This window comes from Amphiura filiformis, chromosome 5, assembly GCF_039555335.1.
Source record: "Amphiura filiformis chromosome 5, Afil_fr2py, whole genome shotgun sequence".
Taxonomy (NCBI): Eukaryota; Metazoa; Echinodermata; class Ophiuroidea; order Amphilepidida; family Amphiuridae; genus Amphiura; species Amphiura filiformis.
Window position 1 is genome coordinate 55,087,295 of NC_092632.1, and position 18,086 is coordinate 55,105,380.

The 18,086-nt window shown below is 37.3% G+C and overlaps 1 protein-coding gene across 1 annotated transcript; it reads left to right on the forward strand.

Moving 5' to 3' along the window:
* Positions 1–422: 422 nt before the first annotated feature.
* On the forward strand, positions 423–12,253 carry LOC140153392 (calcyphosin-like protein). Its single transcript, XM_072176134.1, has 4 exons — positions 423–877; positions 7,334–7,532; positions 8,535–8,765; positions 9,136–12,253. The coding sequence occupies exons 1-4, from the start codon at positions 717–719 to the stop codon at positions 9,235–9,237; spliced, it is 693 nt and encodes a 230-aa protein (XP_072032235.1). The 5' UTR covers positions 423–716; the 3' UTR covers positions 9,238–12,253.
* The last annotated feature ends 5,833 nt before the right edge of the window (positions 12,254–18,086 follow it).

Here is an 18,086-nt window from a genome sequence, read left to right on the forward strand (position 1 = left end):
CCTCCAGCAAATATGAATGTCCCTATAAAATATACATATCCGAAAGTAAAAGAAATGATACCTAGATGGAACTGAACTCTAAATTTATAAATTACTCATACAGACATCTCCAACATCATCTAAAAATAGATATTAAATATTAATCTCTATAATTATTATCTTTGGACTGTACATGTACGCTGCAGGCTACACATAAACGGTCACTGTATATTGTAAAACTATGCACAATGTATATACAGATATATATATATATATACTAAATATCATACCATCTGTTCAGACAAGGTCAAATTTAACTCATCTCTTAATTGTTGTATGTATTGTGACCGTTGTTACCTAGGCAACCGTATATTTCTCGGGTGTAAGACTTTTCACGTAACGGAATTAAAATCAGATGGATATTGTCTGCAAATATGAAATTAAACTCATATTGTTGCAGAAAATAATTAGTCACTGTTCATTGCCGAGTGATGCTTGTTTTACATGTACTGCTCAAATCGATACGAGTAAATCACATCAAGCTGGAAATCAACCGGGACTCCTCTCTGCAGCGCAGTGCTCGTTGTCAATAATATTAGCATATTTTAATCGTTTTTGCGGCGTCGCATTACTCTTTGCATCAGTAACCACGTTTTCACGCCCATTCTATACTATCAAACATCTCGCTCATATTTCAGTCATTTTTGGAAAGGAATTTTAGGGATTAAACACACGAAATGTCTTCACCACGAGGTCGTCCGATGAGTTCCCAATCTCGAGATGAGGAAAACATGAAAAGACAGCATCTTCGAGCTGCGGCTTCAGCAAAGGACCCGATTGAAAAATGTCGATCGTTAGCTCTGTCCCGTGGAACTACAGCAATATACAAAATTGGCAAGTATGTATCACGCTCATATATGTTTTGAATCGTCAGTACATCGTTTGTTAAATATAATGTCCCTGGTTATCCCTGCCCACTGTCTCTGTCATTAAAATAGGCCTATGTGTTCTATGACATAGTGTTGTCTCCAAATATTCATGATTACATTTTTGGGAGGGATGATCATTAATTCTGTTGAAAAGCAAGCATAGACCTAATGCTACATTCTGTCTACTAAGTATATTCTTCTGTAAGGCTGAGTTCACATAGAAGTATACGGTATATGAGAGTATTCGTTATACGAAATACGCTCATTCGATCAGGCTGAGTTCATATAGGAGTATACTATGTGAACTCAGCCTGATCGAATGAGCGTATTTCGTATAGCGGATAGCGAGTATGTCAGTTTACCCAGTTTCTTCGTCTTATCAAATGCTTGTAACTTTACTTCTTGAGGTCACATTGCATTCAATGAGGTGTCATAATGTGCAGAATTAGATAGTGCATCTATTAAAAAATGAATTTACCCACATATGGTTTAGGTTTTCGCCAGCCCATTCGGGGCTGGTACCTGTTTCAGGTTTGGGGTCAGTTTACTCAAGAGATTATATTTTAGTGGTATTGGAATGATTTTTTTTTTACTTTTTGTGGTTAAATTTTTTTTAAATATTTTAATTCGATTTGTTAGGAAAAGTAAGTATGTTTTGCCGTTTCAACGAACGAAAACGAGTGAGTATTACCAAAGTTATGTTTGAACTAATTAATTATGACTTTAAAAGTTTAAAGGCCTAAATGTAACAATAATAGTTAATATATATAGCATCATATGGTCAGCAGAAGAAAATCTGACATCACCTATGATGTCATATCAGTGTCCTTGACCGGGGGGCCTTACTCCTTGACCACTGAACAGCGTGATATCATGTTGATAACAGATCTATAGACTCAAAATCTTCATCATATCCGCGGATCATATCACAGATTCTCAACAATCTGTGATCATATGGACCATATTGATGTGAAAGTAGTTATCTATCATATCCTGTGTCGTTTTATGGATAAAAATGACTCAAAATGTTATTGATGAAATGGTTGCTATCATAAACATCAGTTTTGTCTTTTCAACGGGAAAAATCCGATGCAAAATAAAGTTTTTAGGGCCTAGCTATAATATGGGCATAATTTATGCATATAGTATTGAACAATGTACCCCATTTGACATGCACTTATAGATAAATAAATTGTCTTACTTTATTAATTTAATAACTTCTTTATTATAAATAAAATGACACATAACTATTTGATTCATAAAATTACATTCAACAAAATGATTGAAGAGAAAACACACAAGGCACTAGGCAGACTGTTATAGAATGGAGTATGTAAGATGCCATGTCCATAGCTTCGCAGGAGTTTCCGACTAGCAATCAACATGATCAGCACATTCAGAAAAACACAGTTTAAGAGTGAAGATTGTAGTGAGTAACCAGTCCTTTATAAATGTGCTGGCCACTATCTATTATAATATAGTAGGCTTAAACTATACATTGCGAATTAATTAAGTTATTTTAAAATAAAATGTACATGTAAGTTAACTCAAACCGGCAGTGTATATATCGAAAGCAGTGAAATCGGACATTCCTAAGCGAAGATATTGAGTTCGTAAGTTCTGGTATTACAAAATTGGAAATTGAGATATCGTGGGTAAAAAGCTGAAAAGACAAAAAAACCAACGACAACAACAACAACAACAAAACAAACAGACCAGAACAATTTGGAGTACATGTAATGAATTAAAAGAGTTGACATGAGATTAGGAATTAATGTTTTCTGCTGTTTCAGTGTGCATGTTCTCATCGTTGATGGTTTGGTGGACTGTCATGTAGATGTAAGCGTGATCCTAAAAATGCCTTTCACATTGACCAAAACTAATTACAAGACCTCTTCTACATTGAGGCTGGCTTTCCCTTTTAAAGGGAATTTTATTAAAATTAGGACGGTATACGCTGCACTAAAATCGAACACGCACGATTCCCACTATACTAAACTATACGCAGGTATACGGCCTTTTCGAATAGCTCTTATGTGACCCGACTGACCCGGTACTATGAAATTACCTTGCTCGATTTAAGCTATACGCGTGCACCGGCAAAACGTGCATCGTATACCCGAATAGTATACTACTATGCGATCGTAGCCTTATGTGACCCGGTACTATGAAATTGCCCTGCTCGATTTGAGCTATACGCGTGCACCTGCAAAACGTGCACCGTATACCCGAATAGTATACTTCTATGTGATCGCAGCCTAAGAGTAACACAATGCAGTAAACAGCGGTATGATTTATAATGCAAAACCTACGTAAACATGGTAAACAAACCAACAAACATCTTAATAATTATTGTCACAAGACGTGTTTTTCTTTCATGTATAGTAAGCATACACCAAATTATTACCAAATGACACCCTTTTTCATTAGCTTACACGTACGTACCCCACAACGCAAAGACAACCTTTTAAGTTTACACCAAATCTGCAAATTTTGGCACGCTTACGCCCATTGTGAACCAATTTTTGTGGTAAATCATATTTATAGCTTCAAAATTGCAACATTTCGCAAATGTTGGCACATTTTCCATTTTACACTGACCCACAATGTGTGACCCCATTTTCTTGGGAGCCCATAGGCCTGGGGGGGGGCACTCCCTATCTGAAATGGCAGGGATGTGCCTCGGCCATGTTAAAAGTAGGGGCATTCAGGTCAAATGTACAATTACAAAAATATGGGGTCATTCAGTACACAACCTGAATAAAAATGGGGTCATTCGGTATGAAACTTTGAAAAAGGATGGTCATTGGGGTAACAAAAAGTAAAATGGGAGTCATTGAGTACAGGATTGCCAAAAGAGTATCATTAAGTACACATAAATAAGTGCCAAACTGCGTAAAAACAACTTGGCCACCTTGGAAATGTGAAAAATCTCATTATTTCTGGAGGAGAACACAAATACCACCTAAATTTGGGAATTAAAAGGGGGGTTATTGGGTATAGCAGGAAATAGAAAAAGGGGGTCATTTTTCTATTTCTGGAAATAAGGGCCAAAAATGCGTTTTTAGAGTGTTTTTGTATCCTGTATGTAACAATCAAGCAAGAAGACTTGTACAGACTAATTTTAGGTTATGCTTTATAATTTTTAGAAAACACATTTTCGAATTTCTTTTAATATACCCAATCAAAATTAACATACAATAATAAAATTAGGAGCCCTTAGCCTATTTTGATTGCTTAGACTTGTTCTAAGTCTTTGAATTTTGTGACTGCATTTGTGAAAAAAACCTTCCCAGTTTCATATTATAAGCTCGTGGCTCAAATTTACCAATTTCATATTATAAGCTCGTGGCGGCACTTAAATCTTTTAAAGGATGGTGACCTGATATATTTGGAAAATCAAATTCTTTAAAACTTACGTAAGTTCATCCCTTTCAAGCATTCATGCAAAAAGAACATGCTAAATGTTTTTTGTTAATGTCACTAATTCCTTATGGAATTACTGACATTTTATACAGCGTGATATTGGTAGTCTATGAATAATCATCATGATAAATATATTAATTTTAAATGAAAGGCCTTATTTTTCTCAGTACCATGTTGAAATAAGAAGTTCCAACTCGGTGTATTTCCGAAGATGTCATCAAAAAACTGTCTAATTAGTCTCAAAAGTGGTATACCACAGTCAACATTAATTTGACAGTTTTTTGGTTTTTTTTGATGATTTCTTCGAAAATATACTCATTTGGAACGCCTAATTTCAATATGTTAAGAGAAAAATATGATACCAAATGCTGCATTTTTGATGGCGTAAAGTGGGGGGATGAGGCTGTCAATCGGGTTACATACCTTTAAAGGTGGGCAACCTGATTGACAGCCTCACCCCCCCCCCCACCCCCCCCACCCACACCACCACCACCACCACACACCCTTTTCCCCCATCACATTGCAGATTTTGGTACCCGGTAAAACTCCGACATATTTTTCTCATTAACATATTGAAATTAGGCGTTCCAAATCGGTATATTTCTGAAGAAATCATCAAAAAACTGTCGAATTAGTCTCAATTGTGGTATACCACATTTGAGACTAATTCAACAGTTTCTTGATGATATCGCCGGAAATACACCGATTTGGAACGCATAATTTTAATATGTTAATGACTATAGGATCTCTCATTAGATACCAATTTATTACATGATCAGGATGATTATCATTAATAAAAACACTGTGGACTACCAGTATCACATTGTATACATGTCAGTCACATTTACCAGGAACATTTACTTTAGGGGTATTTACTTTTTTGTGTCTATTTTACATTTTTCTCAAAACTAATAACACAGTGGTAACAAAAGTTATGTATATTATAGGGGCAAGGAATCCAATTACTACACTGGCATTTCAGTGACCCAACACAAGCGGTTTGTTATTTATGATAAGAAATAAGGTACCGCTAGGATGTACCTCGTTTCCTATCATATATACTGAACCGCTTTTCTTGAGTCAATTAAATTTCAGTGTAGTAATTGGATTCCTTGCCCCAATAATATACACAACTTTTATTACCAGTGTGTTATTATTTTTTGAGAAAAATGCAAAAATAGTCACAAATTTACCACAGGGGTGTAGTATCCCCCCTTAAGGGACAACATTTTTTTTAATTTTAAAGAATTCGATTTTCCAAATATATCAGGTCACCTCCTTTAAGGGATCTAAAATGAGCGTTTATTGCGTTTCGACAGTATTTTTTGTGGGACATGAGAGCACCTCAGACCTATCGAATTGCATTCTGAATACGAAGCATGTCTTTCTGATATCAAATAATTTTCATTTTTGAAAATCACAATATAATACAAATTTTATGACAAATTATAAAAATTTGATATTTTTCAAATTTTGATATATAACAGTCCTCGAAGTAAATTATATAAATCTAATGATATATTCTTAAGGTGTATGTAGCAGGGAGGAAAAGCCGACGGTCAATTGAAAATTTTGACTATTCATATTGAAGATATGGATTTTTTCCCAAAAAGACCTAATTTTTTTTTTGGTGTTTTGGGGAAAAAATCCATATCTTCAATACGAAAGGTCAAAATTTTCAGTTGATCGTCGGCTTTTCATCCCACCTACATACACTTTAAGTATAAATCATGAGATTTATAAAGTTTACTTCAAGTACTGTTAAATATCAAAATATCAATTTTAATGATTTGCCATAAAATGTGTATTAAATTGCGAATTTCAAAAATCAAAATTATTTGATATCAGAATGACATTCTTCGTATTCAGAATGCAATTCGATATGTCTGATGTGCTCTAATGTCCCAAAATAAATACTGTCTAAACGTTCATACCCCAGCCCTTAATAAAGAAGACTGGAAATGTTTTTTAATCAACCGCACCCAAACAGCGCATTCAAATTCTGCGTTTCCATGCTACATGTGGTGCCAAGCCCTATAATAACAGTGACTACTCATCCTGTCAAGAGCAATAGTACTAATGCAATGATCTGTATAATTATATATTCAAAGGCCATTACCATAATACCATATAATGCGACGTTGTTTTTAATGTAGACGAAGCGAACGGCTATATTTTTTTCGGCCAGACTGAAAGATATATCTTCCTGAGATCTGCTGATGACAAACTATATTTTTTTAGATTGGTTGTCTTGAGAAGCAATAGGCATATCCATTAAAAAATAAAAACAAGACTTAGGTCGCCGCCATAACAAGCGTTTGAGAGCCAGACTATTATAATTATATTACAGCATAGAATACCGGTAGCGTGTGTTGTTCATTATACGGCAAATAGATAGGCCTACATGCAATTAAAGGAATTTCGTGCATCATCTTTTTTATGACATTGTTCAATATCTCCACGAAAAAAGCTTTCTCCCAACATTTCAGTTGATTCCAATTTTGCATTTGCATGTTATGCATGATTGTGTATATTTCACTACTCTATAAGCCACCGTGTTGTAATTTTGATCTGGTACACCAGAACGTAATTCAAATTTGACCACATTTTTGCTAAACGAATTAATCTGCAAGAAATGTTTTGTACATAAACATAATAATGGTATAAAAACCTAAACTTTTTTTTTGAGAAAAGAGGTGGATGAGGCTATGGATCACGAAATGCCCCTTTTAAGTATTTTAAAGATTTGACGGACTAACATTTTAGCCTAATAAAGAAAAGAACAAAACTTGCAAGAGAACTCGTCGGGATTAACCTTACAATCCCGCTTATAATACCGTCTGCACAACGGAGATACCCGAGTCTCTATAATTGCTCATTATGGATCTCATCAATAATTAAAATGGTGACCCAGAAAGGACGTGTGCATGTAAAATCAGAGATAACAAGGATGAAATTATTGGTTTTAATATTTCACCAAATTTAATTTTCTCTCACAGAGTATTCAAGATTTTTGATGATGACAACAGTGGTTCACTGAATGAGGCTGAATTCAAAAAAGGTCTAACCGAATGGGGTCGCCAGATTGAAGATGAGAACCAGAGACTGACTGATGAACAACTTGATGAGGTCTTTAAGACATTCGATAAAGATGGCAGTGGTACTATTAGTTACAATGAATTCCTTCGAGCATTAAGGGTAAGACGAAAATGGTATAAAAACATATACCAAAAAGTAATTACTCCCCCATTTAACTGAATGACCAAAACGGTTTATCTTATGCCAAATATGCATTCGGAGCAGAATTTATTGATGCGCATTATGACACCTCATTTTGTTGCAATGGTCTCAATATTAATGTCGCAGCGTACGTAATTTTAATCGAGCGCAACCCAAGATTGAAAAGTTGCAGCAAATTCCTATTGCATTGTATTCTGTATCCACGGAAAGAAATCCGTTCGGCTCTCATTCAATTATTCTTATTTTTTTCATACATTAGGGGTGAAAACATGTGATAATCAATAACAATTGTCATTTTTCACATCGGTGGTCATTATTCATTTAATGCCAAATTGAAACACGAAGATATTACTTCAACCGAATTGTTCCCTTGTGGAACAAGCAAACCAGATTATCCAATTCCATTTCTTCTGTCAAATATCAAGCGCTGGATTTTTTGAAGTCTCAATTCAATTTTTTTAATGTTTCCGTGTTTTGTATTTTTACAAGAAACAACGCAAAAAAGAATTACATTGCAATCACACAAAAAAATCACAAAAGATCACCTTAATCAACCTCAAACTTGACGAAACATGTGTGGCAATACAGAAGTCCTTTGGGTTCAACCAACTCCAAATCCACCTCTGATTACTCTCTCAATTAGCATGCTCTTACTTACGATGGTCATCTGTTAAGTAATGGTGTCACGGAAGTAAGGATCATCAATTATTATTTGTGGGGTTCCTCAATGAGCGATAGTTGGTCCACTGCTTTTTATTTTTTAAATGTTATTCCTGTAATGCGCTTAACAAAAGTGTAATGCATGACATGTTAGTAGTATACATAGGCCTATAGTGAGGTCTTGGGAGAGATTCTTATCTCTTTCTTCCGGATTCCCAGGAGAGAGAAAGACCATAACCGGTGGCTATAAAAGCTCCGATGTATAACTTGGCAAATCCATCTTGTTGTCTTTAATTACAGGGACCAATGAGCAGCAGTAGGAAAAACCTCATCGATCTGGCATTTAAGAAGTTAGACAAGACAGGTGATGGTAAAATCACATTGAAAGACGTCAAGGGTGTGTACAACACAAGAAGACATCCCGAGGTGCTGTCAGGGGAGAAGACAGAGGATGAAGTTTTGATCAAGTTTCTCAATACATTTGAGAGCGATGCTAACTCACCCGATGTAGAACCTACCGGCGACGGGGAGGTGAGTGAATTAGCTAATGAGAAAATTAACTACATTTTAACAATTTTGACCACTAAAATCATTCACTCTCCATGGGTCAGGTGGCATACTTGCTCTGCTGTGGTCTTCACAAGAGCACGACATCTACTGCTATCAGAAGCCAAGCATGTTGCACCATACATTCTGTATGATGAAACATTCGATTCTTCACAGCGTTTGTCCAAGATGTTGATGGACGTCCCCTCCCACGATGACCTTTCACGGCTCCCTTAAGAATGTGCTTCTCAACTCCACCGTGTCCTTTCTCTTTATGATCTTTAATTCCTTGTAGTCTCAGTTTGTAGTAACACCTTTATTAAAACACTTTCTGCCTTGTTTGCTTGTTTTGCAGGTCACAAAGGACGAGTTTGAGAACTACTACGCTGGTGTAAGTGCATCCGTAGATGAAGATATATACTTCGATTTGGTGATGCGAACAGCATGGAATTTATAGCTCAAAAGTCACTATTATTGATATGTGACTATATTAATGGACCATGTTCGCGGGCATGTTCGCTATGATAAATCCCGCATGGTATATCATATACTTTATATGATCTCTCCTAGTGCACTTATTCAAATAAATATGTAGGCCTATTATTCAAAATAATAGAAATGAATCGTAATTTAGTGATGTGAAATGGTACTGCCAATTTATATATATACATGATTCGGTCAGACCATCATCGCCGACGTAACGGTCGTACGTGCGTTTCAATGCCATTGTGAAAACGCAGCGACAATTTGCCATTAGCCTTTGCGAGATATGGCGGACACAATAGGACGGCGCTACACGAAGTGGGTAATGTCTTTAGAATTTGCCGGGTTTTACCAAACTTGAAGACTGCCCTGGCATTTTGTGTACGCCATACTTCGAAAAGGTAAATGTTAACCGTTGCCGCTGCCGCTGCGACAAAGCGTCGAGAAAAACACAAACCTCCCGGATGCTACAGCACCGCGACAACGGGAATCGCGTTTGTCGCAACTTGGTTGCTAAAAGACCATAACCATGTTTGTAAATAATGTACTAAATTCTATAAAGTGTACACGTCCTATAAAGTGTACACATTTTTTCTGATGGTTCTCTTTTGGATCTTACATAATTATACATACTATAATAATACCCTAATTATATATCAAATTACGAGGAACATTATAGCCTACATATCCCCAAGTTAATATCATTATTGGTGTCACCCAGCAAAAGAATTCACTTCAAGTTTACTAAATTAAAAACCATTAGTCGCAGCCTTCAGGCACTGCGACAATATGATTTCCTGCTGAAATGGTACGCTATATTATAATGAACAAATTGTTTTCAATCACTCAAAATACTCTTCAAACCATTAATGTGTTATACCTCTAAAACCATACCTCTAGTGATAATGTCAGCCTAATGTTTATCAAGCAATATCGAATGATCTATCTTTTAAAGGCTTTCGATACATGTCTATTTTTAAAACCATACTAACTTTTGTGTAAAATGTAATCGTTAGAGAATGAATTTGGAGAAAACCTTCTGATAATTACAAACACTCGATGAGCAGCAAGACCTTCCCTCTAAGACATTCTTTGATGTATTACTGAGCTCAATCATCTGAAATTACTGGAGCGTGAGCCACCTATAGGCTGGTGGCTCAGATCAGCTTAGTATTTTATTAATAGAAGGTTTTCTCCAAATTCGTTTCCTAATGTGTTGACTTGTACCAAGGCGTTCACAATAAATTTTGAAAAGAATTGGTAAAACAGACACAGGGCGATTGATGATATGAAAACAAGTAACTTTCATCCTTTTTGTACAGTGGAATTATCGTAGAAAGTTTGAAACTGTTAGGCACTTCACCAGTGTAAATAGACACGTTAAAATGATCTGAAGTGGCGTTAGTGAATTACTATCATGGGAGTAACATTTGTTATTTGTAAGTTCAAAATTGTATTATTGGTGCACTGACTTCACACATGTTCGAGTCAGACTTATAAAAACGGTGCAAGACGACGAACTTAGTGATTCGTCAAATGTAGCTCACTTTTTGTTTGTGTGACTTGTAAATCGGCACTGCCTAATTTTTAATAATTATTAACACTTACATTGGGCGTTTCCCTTTAAAATCCACACTCCCCCTGTGAAAGATTTTGGAAATATCTTACACAAGGGGAGCAACACAAGTTTTTCAAATGCAATTGGTCAGAGTTAATAATTTTGAAACAGTACTCCCGCTGTATTATGGCTTTTCCTATATCTTCCACAACTGGAGTGAGCATTTCAAATGGAAGTTACCCAATTGTTGTTTGATTCAAAACTTATACTCCCTCTGTAGAAGACTTTGGCTAAATCTTCCACAGAAGTAGTGTGGATTTTAAATGGAATAGCCCATACCTTTTCGTATTGTTTAATTTATCATTGTGTAAAAAAATTGTCAAGTGTTCAATCCGAATACCAAAATGTACGTCTGCATGGTGGCAATTCCGCCAAAGCAGCATTATACAGGGGTCAAATTTAATAATTGAGCTCCAAAGGTATGAACATCGTAAAAATGCTTCAATTTTTGTAAAAATTATTGCCTCATTTTTCTTAATTGTCTTCAAATAACCATCCAAATTAAGAATAGTTTGCCATGTTTCATTACCCTGGTATTGGGGTATAAGAGGTAGCCCTATTATCCCCATTAAAATTGATTGACTTTTCGCTTTATGAAACATCATACACGGTGTAAAATTGACTTGTTTTTACTTCAGGGACGTTGTTAACGTTTGGGACAATATTGGTAGATTGGAGCATTTTTAACAATGTGGATAACAAGCTTTGACCTTTTGTTCATAACTCAAGAAGAGCAGAACCGTATGTCTCAGTCATGTCACAAGCATGTCAAAATATGCTTGTTCTGAATCCGTAAGACTGAAGGAGTGCTATGGTTAAAGAAGCACTTGGACCTTTGTATAAAAAAAGCTATACTTCTGCAGAATAATCATCAAACATTTTGGTATTCACTCCCCATGTACTGCTATACGTGAAGCATCTCGTAGAAGTTCACTTTTTAGTGCCTCATTAATAGAGATAACCAATGCACTGCATGGTAATGTAGGTACAAAAATTGTCATTGATTTTTTGTTTTTTAACGGGTATAGGGCCTACTTAAGCCATAATGTGCGATCTTCTAAAATCTGTTTGTATGCCAACAGAGCAATTTTGAATAATGTCTTAATACTAATAATACAGCCATTAAATACCCCTTCTAAATTAAGCGGCTAAGATAGTAAGTGGGTTTTCTTTCATTTTTCTTTCGGTTTAAAATGACCAGAAAACCTCCCTAACCGTGTTGTTACTATTAAATAGTATTTCACAATTTTATTGTAATACCAAGTTTACAATATGACCAAAATCGTATATTCATGGCTTAAGGCCCCTATGGGTGCTATATTATAAGCTCTCTTTTCTGATCTCAAATAATAAAAACGATTGTTTGTGAAAACTCTGTGCAATTTTATTTCTTTCTTTGACTGATACCACATAGACATAGTGACGTTTTCCGTATATTAGACAAAAATGATTAACTGCATGTGTTACCCTGAATGCAAGTTATGCAACCATTGAAGAACAAAGATGAATCAAAAGCAAGTTGGTAGCCTAATAATTATGATTATCTATTTCAGGATAACACGAATTTTTGGAGAATACCGTATTGGTCCATAGCATGAACTGGTTTCACACATGTTCACGTCGGACTTACACTCATATAAACGGTGCATAACGACGAACTTAGTGATTCGTCAAAATGTAGCTCACTTTTGTGCGCTTTTGCACACACCGACACTGCCTAATTTTTAATATATTAACATTGCACTTACATTTCTACCTTTTCGTATTGTAAAACAATACATTTCACGCATTTCTAAGAAGGCGTGTTAGGAAAGTATATTTTGATATTTGTTTTTCGCTATCTACTCAAGATATTTATTTGTAAAAATACAGAAACAATCTGAAAGGTTGAAAATGTTTTGTTATATCTACTGAAGATAGGATTTCGGACGGAATAAAAGAATACAAAGAAAATCATACATTTAGCATTTGGCATCATGGTTTTTCGCTATCTACTGAAGATAGCATTGCGGGCCTAATAAAACAATACAGAAAATATTTCACACATTTAGAATAATGCGTACCTTTTCATATTTTGTTTTTCACTATCTTCTCAAGATATTTATTTATAAAATACAAAACAATCAGAAAAGTTGAAAATATTTTCTTATCTACTGAAGATAGCATTGGGACGTAATAAAATGCATAGAAAATCATACATTTAGCACGAGACATGATCGAAAGGTCATTTTTGATATGTTTATGTTTCATCTTTGTTTGTTATTTACTGAAGTTGCGACATGCATCACCTTCTAGAAGATGAGTCCTCGCACGCATAGCCCACTTAGGGTCTGCATCATTTTCTCTGAACTCGCACATACGCGTGTTCTGGACGTGTTTGGGCTGCATGGTATTTCGCTATCTACTGTAGATAGCATTGCACCTAATAAAACAACAAAGAGAAATATTTCACACATTTAGAAGAACGCGTGGTAGGGAAGTATATTTTGATATTTGTTTTTCGCTATCTACTCAAGATATTTATTTATAAAAATACAAAAAAAAATCAGAAAGGTTGAAAATGTTTTGCTATCTACTGAAGATAGCATTGGGTCATAATAAGAAAAATCACATATTTAGAATCAGGATGATAGAAAGGTAATTTTGTATATTTTTTAATGTTTCGCGTTTGTTTGTTTGTTATTTACTGAAGATAGCATTTACGGCGCGATCGACCAATTTAAAGGTACGTTGCGACATACATAATCTTCTGTGAGCCCCTGCGCGCATAGCCCACTTACGGCCTGCATCATTTTCTCTGAACTGAGTGAACTCACACATACGCGTGTTCGGAAAATGTTTTGGCATCATGGTTATTTGCTATCTATACTGAAGATAGCATTGTGGGCCTAATAAAACAATACAGAAAATATTTCACACGTTTTATAGAACGCGTGTTAGGAAAGTATATTTTGATATATACCGGTATCTATTCAGGATATTTATAAAATACAAAGTACAAAAAATCAGAAAGGTTGAAAATGTTTTGTTATGGGATTTAGACGTAATAAAAAAATACAAAAACAAATCACACATTTAGCATGAGACGTGACAGGAAGGTCATTTTGTATATTTTTTAATGTTTCGTGTTTGTTTGTTTGTGTGTTATTTACTGAAGATAGCATTTATGGCGCGATCGGTCAATCATTTAGGCACGTTGTGACATGTACATCATCTTCTGTGAGGTCGTGCGCGCATAGCCCACTTACGGCCTGCATCATTTTCTCTGAACTCACACATACTCGGAAATTGTTTTGGAATCGTGGTTTTTGGCTATCTACTGAAGCTAGTAGTACGGGCCTTTTGTTTTTTGTCATTTGTTTTTCGGTATCTACTCAAGATATTTATTTATAAAATACCAAAAAAAATCCAGAAAGGTTGAAAATGTTTTGTTATCTACCGTACTGAAGAAAGCATTGAGTCGTAATAAAAAAAATACAAAGAAAATCATACATTTAACATGATACGTGATAGGAAGGTCATTTGGTATATGTTTCGTGTTTGTTTGTTATTTACTGAAGATAGTATTTACGGCGCGATCAGCCAATCACTTACGGCCTGCATTATTTTCTATGAACTTACACATACTCTTGTGCGGAAAGTGTTTTAGGCATCATGGTTTTTCGCTATCTACTGAAGATAGCACTGCGGGCCTAAAAAACAATACAGAAAATATTTGACACATTTGATAGAACTCGTGTTATAGGAAATTAGATTTTGATATTTGTTTTTTCGCTATCTACTCAAGAAAAAAAGCCGAGCGGGCCCCCTGGGTTGGGGTTTCTTGGGAGCAGTCTGTATGGCGGAAATGGCGTTCATCATCAAAGGATCTTACGGCATGGAAGGCACGCAGCAGCACCGGCAGTAGGTGTACGTGTAGTAAAGGGCGGTTCTACAAAGCGTAGGTTCCGGTCATCTGCATCCGTAGCGGGGTGGCGTCCCAACGGATTACTAGCCTATAATTCTCTTGTATATGGATGGTGTACTATAATGAACAAAAAGCTATGGAGTCGGCGATTAGGTCCCCCAGGATTGACCGTGCTCCTAGAGATACTGGGGAAGGATCAATTCCAGACAGGAGCTCCGAGTCACCCAATGACGAGTCATGCTTAAACTCATCTGAGAGGCATGGATCTGATACCTCTCGGGCTACATCTGGCGGAGATCGACGATATCTGAACATTGCAACATGGAATGTCCGTACGATGAACGACTGTGGTAAACTAGATCAAGTTCGCATGGAGGCAGAGCGTTTGAGTCTGGATGTTCTAGGACTGGCAGAAACCAGATGGACTTCATCAGGACAGGTGAATACAAATGGCTGGATGCTCTACTATGTAGGTGATGACAATGTTCACCAAAGAGGTGTGGGATTTCTTGTATCGCCAAAGACTGTCAAATCTGTTTTGAAGGTCCAACCAATATCAGATAGAATTATCATGATTCGTCTCAATGCAATACCCAAGCCAATAACAATCATCCAGATCTACATGCCAACGACTGAAGCGGACGACGAAGAGATACTTTCAATATATGCTATGCTGCAAAAGGTAGTGGACGAATGCCCCAAGAAAGATCGACTGGTGGTGATGGGTGATTTCAACGCTCAAATTGGTGCTGATCGCCATCATATGTCCTGTGGTAGATATGGTGTCGTAGAAGGTAACGACCGTGGACAAACACTGCTCGACTGGCTCAGTGACAACAAATTAGTTGCTGTGAATACCTGTTTCCAACATAGAAGAAATCAGCTGTACACTTGGTGTTCTCCAGGTGGCCTATGGAAGAACCAAATAGATTTCATCGCTATCCGGCTACGTGACAGAAGAGAATGCATAGACAGCAGAGCATTACGCAGTGCTGATTGCGGTACAGACCACCAACTAGTCTGGATGAAGGTGAAGGGTCGCAGTTGGAACACGAAAAAGAGACTGTCGAAGAAAGTGAAACCAAACCTAGCACAGTTGGCAGATCCAACCACTGCAGATGCATTTGAAGCCAGTGTCCAAGACCACTTGAAAGACAAAGATGTTTCATGGCCAGTATTAGCAGATGCTCTATCTTCAGCAGCAAAAGAACATTGTCCGGCTGTAAGAAAAACAGAAAAGCCATGGATAGATGATCCAGCAATCCAAGACCTGATTCTCCAGAGACGCCAAGCCAAGCTGAACAACTTCCAAAGCCCAGAATACAGACACCTTTGCAAAGCTGTCAAGACTGCATGCCGTAGAGCAAAACGCAAATGGCTGGACGACGTGAGCGCTGAAGCAGATAAATCATTCAGGTCTGGGAACAGCAAACGCACATACCAGCTGATAAGGCAGATTAGTGGACGAAAATGTCCTCAGGCAGGCATTGGTATCAAGGACGAGAATGGTGAGATGCTTTATGAGGCTGCTAGTATCAAAGACAGGTGGACAGAGTATGGCACTCAACTATTTCACTCCGATGCCCCAAGGCTCCCCCAAGATGAACGCCGACCAGAGTTACTAGAACCTGAAATCATGTTAAGTGAAATCAGAACAGCTATAAAGAAACTAAAAGCCGGTAAAGCTGCTGGTCAAGATGGGATATATGGAGAAATGATCAAGGCGGGAGGAGAAACTGTTGTTCAAGCTATGAAAGATATAATTGATAACATCTGGAAGACAGGAGAGTGGCCCAGTGACTGGACTCAATCAGAAATAATCACCTTACCAAAGGTACCTGGCACTCAAGAATGCTCTAAACATCGTACCATCAGTCTGCTATGCCACGCTTCAAAAGTGCTGCTAGAAATTATACGCTGCAGGCTAGCCCACTACATTACGCCGCAGATCGCAGAGGAACAGTTTGGATTTGTTGCTGGTAAAGGGACAACTGACGCAATCCTCACTTTACGTAACATCATTGAGAAAACAGTGAAACGCCAAGATCAACAACTGTGGCTGATGTTTGTCGACTATAGCAAGGCCTTTGACACGGTCAACCATGATGTCCTGTGGAAAACTCTCTTGGACTTCGGTACACCAAATCACCTAGTCTGGCTGCTAAAGAGGCTGTACTCAAAAGCGACTGGTGTTATTCGTGTAGCAGATGGCCACACAGACCCATTTCCATTTGAGCAAGGAGTTCGGCAGGGCTGTATTATATCCCCCATGCTGTTCAACGCCTGTGGTGAATCGATCATGCGACAGGTGAATGAAGTTGTAGATGAGAGATCAGGCAGCATTGTCGGTGGAAGAGCAATATGGAATATTCGCTATGCAGATGATACCACACTCATAGCATGCACGAAGGCAGAACTTGAGAAGCAAGCAGTCGAGTTGGAGAGGTGCAGTCACACCTTTGGTCTCCATATCAACGCAGCCAAAACCCATGTTATGACCCATGGTAGCAAAGAGACAATCTCCCTGGGTGGAAAGCCAATCAAGCAGGTCGAAAGGTTCAAATACCTTGGCTCAATGGTAGGATGTGATGCAGACTCTACACTGGAGATCAATGCTCGACTAGCAATTGCCAGAGATGCCACCAGCCAATTATTAGGATTATGGAAGGCTAAAGCGATCAGCCTGAAGCTGAAGAAACAACTGGTGAGATCCCTTGTCTGGAGTATAGCCCTGTATGGTGCAGAAAGTTGGACTCTAAAACAAAGCGATATCAAGAAGATAGAGTCGTTTGAGCTGTGGGTATGGCGCAGAATGCTTCAGGTCAGCTGGAAAGATAGGAAAACCAATGCATGGATTCGTCAGAAAGTGGGCATAACAGAGAAACAAGGTCTGCTCAGTCAGCTGAAGAAAAGAAAGATATCCCTGTATGGTCATTGGAAGCGACGTCCAGATAGCATTGTTCAGATAACGATAGAAGGTGAAGTAGAAGGAAAAGCCAGGCCAGGTCGAAGGAAAACAGGATGGATTGATAACATCAGAATGTGGACTAATGGTGGAATGGCTGTGGCAAGAGAGAAAGCACGCAAGAGAATGCCGACGGTTCTATGAGGACTATGGCAACGCAGCAGCAGCAGCTACTCAAGATATTTATTTACAAAATAGAAAGTGCAAAAAATCAGAAAGGTTGAAAATGTTTTGTTATCTACTGAAGATAGTATTTGGACGTTATCTCTGAACTCACACATACACGAATCATGGTTTTTCGCTATCTACTGAAGATAGCAGTGCGTGCCTAAA